Source organism: Gossypium hirsutum, chromosome A11 (genome assembly GCF_007990345.1).
Source record: "Gossypium hirsutum isolate 1008001.06 chromosome A11, Gossypium_hirsutum_v2.1, whole genome shotgun sequence".
In the NCBI taxonomy this organism is placed as follows: domain Eukaryota; kingdom Viridiplantae; phylum Streptophyta; class Magnoliopsida; order Malvales; family Malvaceae; genus Gossypium; species Gossypium hirsutum.
This window is the reverse complement of record NC_053434.1, coordinates 9,348,976-9,357,498: the sequence shown is the minus strand read 5'-3', so window position 1 is coordinate 9,357,498 and position 8,523 is coordinate 9,348,976. Positions and strand designations below refer to the sequence as shown.

Here is an 8,523-nt window from a genome sequence, read left to right as displayed (position 1 = left end):
GCCTCCTCCCATCTCCTATGTCTCATGTCATGTCATGTGCTCCCTTTTTCTTTATTTTGTTCTCTTGTTTTTGTGAAGCAAGTTTGGTTGGAATCTTATACTAAATTTATGTTATATAGGATTAGATATTTCGATTTTTGACAAGGAATTAGTTATTTCGTAACTAAATGACTAGACTACAGATTAGTTTTAGAATGTCAACCAAACAAAAAGGGCTTTTCTTTGTTGCTTATTCTTCAACTTATACCAGAGAAAATGTTCTATCCAAATCAAAGTTCGCTACTAACTACCACAAAATATTACAAATTCGTTGGAAAATGTAGGTAAAACTGTAAGAAAGGTCCTCTGCTATGTATTCAATCCATCTTATATTTAAGGTTATTAACAAGATACTTTTGAGTTTTCAAAAGTAGTTTTGAACAAAAAAATACTTCAAGGCAGAGATTTTTAACTTTTACTTTTGAGTTTGAATAGCCCTTAGTTATAAAATTTTTGTTCAAAAGACATAATTAGAAGAAAAAAAAAGTTGAAATGAAAATGCATAATAGATAAATTAAATCTACTAAAAACGCATGGCACAAAAATGATATATAGAATTTGACTGAAAATTCAAGTCCGTGGAAGATTAAAAGGAGGATATATTGATTGTACACAGGAGATTAAAATTTTTTCATCGGTACGTAACAGTTATGTACAAATACTTTAATCTGAAAGTGACAGCAAAATCCATTCAAGCATGAAATGAAAGAGAACCAACGGTGATTTGTAGCATTTTCAAATTTCAAATGTTTATGACAATAAAATTTTGAATAATCATTAGAGATTACGTATTACAGGTTTCTATTCTACTATCCTCTGCTACACTCCAATTCCCGTTAACCTACACGACTTCCTCTTTCACTCTAATTTTCAAATAAAATTACATCACTTCTGCTATTACAAAACCTAACTTACAAATGCAAAAAGTGCCGTCCATCACAATCCCTAACCAACTATTTCATCCCTATGCTAACTTTCAGTAGTAGCCTTGGGCTTCTAAATTATGCCAAAGCTACCTGATTTCCTCCAATTTAATACCAAAATCACTAGGCCACAACTCTTCTCCTCATTCAGCCAGCAGCCACTACATCGTCTCTAGGACTCGGATCCAAGAGTTGATGCAGCTTGGCACCGGAGTCTGACTTTTTCTCACACATTTCATCCTCCTTGTCTTCCTTTTTGTTCAAAACATTCTCCTGTCCGTGTCCGAGTTGAGCGTTTTTCAGTTCCTCCTGAATTGCAAGTTAATTACAAGTATGGAGTCAACAGGGGCAATCACACATGTAGCAAGTTAAACTACCAGAAAAGAGTAGGCTAAAGCCTAAAAGTGCCCGCTTACCACTAATATCGCATTTTCGAGCCTTACTTTTTCTGACATTTCAGTTAATTGGTTTATTTCAGATCTGAGTGCTGCATTCTCTGAAGTTAAGGATTCAACTTTACGGGCAAGCTCTTCAGTCTCAGCCTACATAAGAATCTATTACATTAGCTTCATTATGATTCATTGCTATATATACTTCATTATCTGGTAAAAAGGCTCAAAGAAAGTTTTTTAAGCACAGGAGAAAAAAAAAAGCTGTATTTCTTGTACCTGCTTCCTCAGCCTTGACCTTCTAGCGGATTCTCTATTAGATTGTTTTCGCCTCTCCCGTTTCAGCTCCCGCTCATTCTAGTTAAATTTCATTTAAAACTCAGAAACAGTTTAAGACAGCACAACCCCCTCCCCTCTCATACTAAAATGAAGACATGATAGAAAGAATAATAGATATACAATACTTCAATTCACAAATACCTGCAACCAGACTTCAGTGGGCATTACTCCACAATGTACACCCATAGCACTGGACATAGCATTCTTGTTGGGGGTGTTCCTAAGCTCCAATATTGTTCCTGTGGTCATGCCAGGAGAAACTACAGTTCCAATTGGTTTAGGAGAAATGGTTGCAGTCACCTCTCCCGCAGCAACTTGGTAAGACTTCGCCTCAATTTTCTCATCTTCGACTGCTAAGACATAGACCATATATCAATAACACTAGAACTCCACATACGAAAGTGGGTCAACTGTATCTGAAGATTCAATAATATGTTTATCTTTCTTTCAATTTTCTGACATGTCACAAAAAGCTTTTGCATATCAAGTTCAAGATGTACTAAATACCACATCAAGAATTTCCAAAGGTGCGCCTGCAGATCTCTAATAAGATCTCCTCATAGTAGGGAAATCTCAATAGTGTTTCTAAATAGTTAAAATAAATAGATGCCACCATTTCGACACAAAAGTAGTATACTATGAATTAGCCAATCAAGAATATACATACTGAAGAATGGAGTCATACCAAGAGTTGGTGTCCCCTCCCTGCTTCTTTTCCATCTACTTTGATCCGTCTGTCAAAAGATGCAAAGTCACAAAGATAAGCTTTAGCATGTTTTCCTTCATCGTTGTCTAAAATACCTCTAAGAAAATCAAAAAAGATGTTGGAAGCAGCTTAAAACAGATAGGAAGGAGATCTCACCCCAGTTGTATTTCCATCACTACCATCGGTTGAACCTGCAGTCTCCACACTGCACACATGATTGTAAAATTAGTCTAACAACAAGGGATAAACTAGGAAAATGTCACTTGGTTGTGCAATCTCCTACAAATAGGCTGCTAAAGCATAGCTTTGATGTCCTAAATAATACTAATTTGGCCTGAAAAGATCAACAAACCTATGGGATGGTCTAGGTTTAGCTCTTCCTTCAGCGTTCTTAGCAGTACCATTGCCTATTGATATTGCAAGACCATCAAATCCTTTCAGCTTCTTCATTAAACCTTGTTCAGTATTTCCGGGGGACTTCACAGGTGTCTCCACAGGACCTGCAGCCTGCATTAAAATGCTTGAAGTTATATCCAACACCTGTTTAAAGCATAAAGCATAGACTGACAACTTCGTAGTTATCTTATTGAAGCAGTGTATCTGCATGCGCATGAACAATAAATTTGGATTAAACAGAAACATTTTTGAAGCATTCATCCAACAAAAGCATCACTTACTGCCAGTGATGATGGAACATCAAGACTGTGTGATGCCTGGATTTCAGGAGCAAACAGATACAAAATGAATTAGTACATAATATGATACAATAAAAGCAGCATTCTAGAGTGTTATTTAGCGAACAGGGGAAAGGGCAGAGGGGTGGGGGCCCTAGCCCCCTCCCCCTTAAAAAAAAGAAAAAGAAAAAATTTCTGGCTTCACCCGTGTTAGTGAAAGAATGCAACTTTCTAGTTGTAGAGCTAAAGAATCAAATGAGCACTATCTAGTAGGTAACCATAAAAAAGAGCTACTGTCTACACTTGAAACATAGGCCAGGAATAAGAAGAGTATCATAAACTGCATGCATACTATACATACTCAGACGTCATAAATTATACATAACCGGAACTCATCCCAAAAATTATAAAACAAAGTAAAGTGGTGCTCTAATTAAGAGAAAGTAAACTTACCAGAGGAACTGCGGGATGTGCAAAAACTCCCCCATGAGAGTAGATTGTTGCATAAGGTGCTCCATAGGGTGGCATCATAGGCTGGAAGAGCCAATAAATTAGTATATCAATAATTATTTGCAGACTAGTTCAGTGAAAAGCTTGAATAAAGGTAACTTCACAGGAGCTAAGGGTAATACCTGTGTTAGACCCCACATATAGGCGGGAGGAGCATGGCCTGATGCCACAGCTGAACTGTAATATGGTGGCATATTGACATGAGGACCATAATATGCCTACATATGTAATTAGAACCATGAAGTCCCCATTAGCAATTTTATTAAGAAAAATAGATTGTGAATTGCAATGCCTTGACAATGGCAGCACAAAAGAGGGAAATAAGTGCATGCATAAAGCAGATAACCTGCATAGCAGCCCAATCAGAATAGACATGAATATTATTCTGATCCTATGAATAGAAAAAGATTGGTCAATACTTAGAAATCAGCTTCAAAAAGTAATCTCTATTGAAAGATTAGATGCAAAGCAAGTTCTACTACAGCTACTTTAAAGATCTATTCCTTAAAAAAATACAATATTGGGGATGATAGGGTCTGGACCTGTGTCATCTAGGTCACAGATGAAAACTCTAATCATTGCTCCAAACAAGATAAACATAAACTATTCTAGCTTGTTTCTAGTTTCAACAGTTAAACATGCATAATCTCTTAGCTTACCGTTGGCACTGGTGAAGATGATTTGTCAGACTTAGAAGACTTCCCTTCATCGTTGTTTCCCATGGTCAAAGCACCAAAGGTGAAACCTTTTATAGAAGTTGGTTCACCTCTCTCTGTCAACTGCAATCAAGGAGAAACATGAAGCAAATTTTCTAGACAGCAATAAGAATGGCTCAGTAAAAAATCATACAAGCAAATCAATACTGATATTTAATTAGATCCAACCACTTGATTTAATATTAAAATTTCTGAACAAATGCTTTAAAGTATGCAGATATCATCGCAAATCAATCTACTTCCATATTACTCTCACAAAGCAGACAAATGGTTGTACAGGTGCAACGAATACTGCCTTCTTCAATGCTCAAAAGAACACCAAGAAATCAATGAAAGTCACATTCGTGTTCCTTGAATTGGCTTGATGCTCTCTACAAAGAGTTAAGATTTACAGATTTCTACTTCCTGATGCTTAGCATGTTTGATCTAATTCTAACCAGCTTATCATAAACAACTTTATAGAAATCAAAACAAGTGCAGTCTGACGTAAATATTTGGTGCTTCATTGATATTAACTTATTCAACTTTCACCAAACTATGTTGGAAAGTTTAGAATATGGATTTTAATTGCACAATTGAAACTTAAAATTGTTTGTTACCTTAGGTGCTCATCTTATGAGTTAAAGCCTATACTAGCAAGCTCGGGGAATATGACATAAACGTATAATTACAAATAGGCTGCTTTCAAAAGTATTTACAACTGAACAGAGGATTTTAATTTTTCTCCAAGAAAAAAAAGGTTTAATCCAGTTTCAAATAATACAAAATTTTCATGAACATAAAATTCCGCAACGAAAGGAGGAAGAGAAAAACAGTGAATGTGAAAGATGGATAGCCCGGAAAATACATGGAAAGCCGAGGGTATAACCATCTTTCAAGCACCCACACCATATCGAGATGGTAAAGGATGATAGCAAAAGAAACGATGCAATTTAAAAAGAAAAAGGAATCCGAAAATATTTTCCAGCACGTTCATCAGTTGAACCAAACAAAACCTTCACGTATTAATCAACTAAGCCAATAATAATAAGAAAACAGAAAATTTAACATGTATCTCTAATTTCAACGTACCTTAAAATCTGAAACCCGAGATTCTTCCTTCTCTTGGCTGGAAAATAATAATACAAATCAATATTAGATTATCTTCAATAAGGGAAAAAAAGAAGTACAGAAGAGAATTTGAAAAGAAATATTAGTCAAAAAGACTGCATTATCTTCTTCGCTGAAAAAGATCGGGAATTCTTTTCTTTTAAAATTCGCGGAGAATAAGAGAGAGATACAGGAGGAGGAGGAGGAGGGTGTGGGAGAAGAAAAAAGAGAGGGAGTGCCAAAGTGAAGGCAACATCCACATCACCAAAAACGTGTCGTTGAAACAAACAAGTGTACAAATCCACCGTATATAAGGGAGGGCACAGTTGGTGGTTGAGTTGGCCCATCGATTCTGGCGCTGCCCATTCATTTATTCCAACGTCACCTGTGCCTTACACGTGTTCGTCGATTAGTGGATGAAGCATCTTGGGTAAGGGGTCCAAGTCCAACCTGTCCTTTCCGTCATGTGGGCTTACATGTTCATGTTTCATTAATTAAAATAATTTGGGAGAAGTTATTTTATGAACATTTTTTTATGGTCTTTATTAACTAAAAGTAAAGTCATTTTTTTCATGTCATAGGTACAGTCGATAAAAAAAAATCATAAATTAAGTGGAAAAAAAGATGTTATATTTATTTTTAATTAGTAAGAACTATAAATAATATGATAAAAGAAAGTTAATAAAATGATTTTTTCGGAATTTGGATATAAGATTTGTTCTTAAAAATATTTTATCCCCTAATTATCGGTGAAAATTACGAATTTAAATTCTTTCACTTGAAGAGATAAAAAAGATACGCATAGAAATACAATGTTTTTAAATAATATAAAAGCTGTGGTCAAATTTTAATTAAAAACAAACATCTTGACAACTATAAAAAGATTTCTTTTTTTAGCTTAATTATAGATTAAAAAATTTAGTTTGTATGAATCGATATTAATTTAATACTAATAACAATAATGTTTTAATATGATAAGAATTTGTATGTATCCACGTTTGAAAATTTGTTAATAGTACACTTCTCCCTATATTATGTGTGTACGGTGCCGTGTATATGAAAATAAATAGATTGTCATAACAATTGTTTTACATTTAATTTTGATACACAATATTAATTCAATGACATGCCTATCGTTTAGATCCATGTATGAATGTCTGAGATTTAACTAAAATGAATTGATCCTTTTAAATCCACCACTGACCCCACCTGTTTGTCCGTGCTTTTGCCATGTAGGAATGATTTGTTTGATCCGCTTTTTCTTTTTCATTTCTTTTCTCGTTTTTTATGTGGTTAGCTCGTGAGCTTCCCACAAGCTAAAAGTAGAATACGGGATAATGCAGTAAAAGAAAAATAAAGGAAGATTTGGGTTTTTTATTCAAAATAATACAAATAAAATTTCAATTACAAAAATAAAATAAGTTTTAGATTAATTATGAAAATGAAATATTTTTATAATAAAATTAAGTATCACCAATCTGTCAGATAGTACCAGTTATAAAAATAATCTTTTAATAAAAATAAATAAAATAATATTTTAATAAAAAAAGGCTGAAGCCAATTTTTCAGGCAACATTCTATTTCCCTTCTCATTTTTTTTTTTAAATTTGGGATGGTTGTGGTATAATTTTGAATTTCATACATTTATTTTTACAAAAATTAAAAGTTAATTATTTTATTTTAATTTATCGTAATTTGACTTTTGTATGTTTCCGAGTTAAAGAGTTAATCAATTTATTTAATACTATTAAACTTGCTCATCAAATTACTTACTTCAGGATGAATTATCTATCAAAATCATATGCAAATAATTAATAAAATCATCAATTCAACAATTTATATATGGTAAATTAGAAATTTTTGATAATTTTATGTTTTTTTCTCATGTTTTAATTATTTGTTCTGTATGATATATGTTTTCTATAATCATATAATGCCTAGTATTACTAAGTTTTTTTTAAAAGTCTAATTATGAATTTTTATCTCTTTACTTTATAAAAAAATTGAGAAATTAATCATTTTACTTTAATATGTTAAAATTTAACCATTGCACGTTATTAAAACTAATTTAATTGTTGATAAAAAACATATAAACTTGAATTGTTGATTCTTTTCTAATTTCCCGCATATGAATCGTTGAATTGATGATTTTATTAATTATGTTGATAAAAGGACTAACTTCTAATTTCCATAAATTAAAGGTACGTGCCCAATGCTGTTTTAAAGAAAAGCTAAATGTGAGGAGGGAAAAAAGGGGTGACGCCTCATTAGCTTCACCTCTTTTTACATTAAAATATTATTTTTTAAAATTAATTATTTTATTTATTTTTATTAAAATATTATTGTTTAAGTTGGTATCACTTAACACATTCACAACACTTAATTTTATGGTAGAAAACATTCTATTTTCACAATTAATATACAAACTATCCCATGTTCCTAATTAAATTTTTCTGTATTATTTTGATTAAAAAAAACTCGAAAGTTATGGTTCTTTTATTATGTTTGGTATGGCTCAAAAATTTAAGTATGCTTTTAAAATTAAATTTTGACATGAGAAATCAATTTTTAGTATAAAAAATATTGTTTTTTTCATATTAATAAAATTTGTTATATACTAATAAATTTTAAAATATTAAAAATTAAATAAATAAAGAAAAATTTTAAAGTCAAGCCAATATTTTGTACGCTTTCATGATTTTGGGTATACTTTCATAATTTTGGTATCTAAAAAAAATTGTATGTTTCCGAAATTAAATTTTATCTTGAGAAATCAATATTTGGTATAAAAAATATTGTTTTTGCATACTAAAAAAATTATTATATATACTAATAAAATTAAAAATATTGAAAATTAAATAAACTAAACAAAAATTTTGAAGATAAAACAATATTTTGTACATTGATGAGAATCGTGGAGATAGTTTTGGATCAATGATCCGTGCTAAGGTCGAATAAATGCAAGTTAAAATTATATTATACTTGTAAGAAGATTCGAGTAAAATAGAAAAGTCCAAAGGAGATGAATTCACGCGCAAGTTCATTTCATTTCCGGTTTGCAAGAGCATAGAAGATTCCTTTAAATTTATTTAATTGTAATGCTTTCATTGAGGTAGAATCCATGAATTAAGATGTTAG

General features: G+C 32.0%; 1 protein-coding gene across 8 annotated transcripts; it reads right to left on the bottom strand.

The window, feature by feature from the left end:
- Positions 1 to 742: 742 nt before the first annotated feature.
- On the bottom strand, positions 743 to 5,669 carry LOC107909772 (common plant regulatory factor 1). Of its 8 annotated transcripts, none has more exons than XM_016837415.2 (12): positions 5,368 to 5,665; positions 4,240 to 4,359; positions 3,703 to 3,798; positions 3,524 to 3,604; positions 3,074 to 3,109; positions 2,749 to 2,903; positions 2,553 to 2,601; positions 2,358 to 2,424; positions 1,832 to 2,043; positions 1,631 to 1,708; positions 1,379 to 1,504; positions 743 to 1,271 (listed from the first exon to the last, which is right to left on the bottom strand). In XM_016837415.2, the coding sequence occupies exons 2-12, from the start codon at positions 4,300 to 4,302 to the stop codon at positions 1,110 to 1,112; spliced, it is 1,125 nt and encodes a 374-aa protein (XP_016692904.1). In that variant the 5' UTR covers positions 4,303 to 4,359; positions 5,368 to 5,665; the 3' UTR covers positions 743 to 1,109. The 8 variants fall into 8 exon arrangements, with proteins under 8 accessions (XP_016692904.1, XP_016692905.1, XP_016692906.1 ...); XM_016837416.2 differs by having other exon boundaries at positions 1,832 to 2,040; XM_016837417.2 differs by having other exon boundaries at positions 2,376 to 2,424.
- Positions 5,670 to 8,523: the final 2,854 nt, after the last annotated feature.

Coding starts and splice junctions, on each gene's coding strand:
- LOC107909772 (XM_016837415.2), bottom strand. CDS start 4,302: ATGGGAAACAACGATGAAGGGAAGTCTTCTAAGTCTGACAAATCATCT. Junction 3,799..4,239: donor CATCTTCACCAGTGCCAACG/GTAAGCTAAGAG, acceptor TTACATATGTAG/GCATATTATGGTCCTCATGT. Junction 3,110..3,523: donor CACATCCCGCAGTTCCTCTG/GTAAGTTTACTT, acceptor CCTGAAATCCAG/GCATCACACAGTCTTGATGT.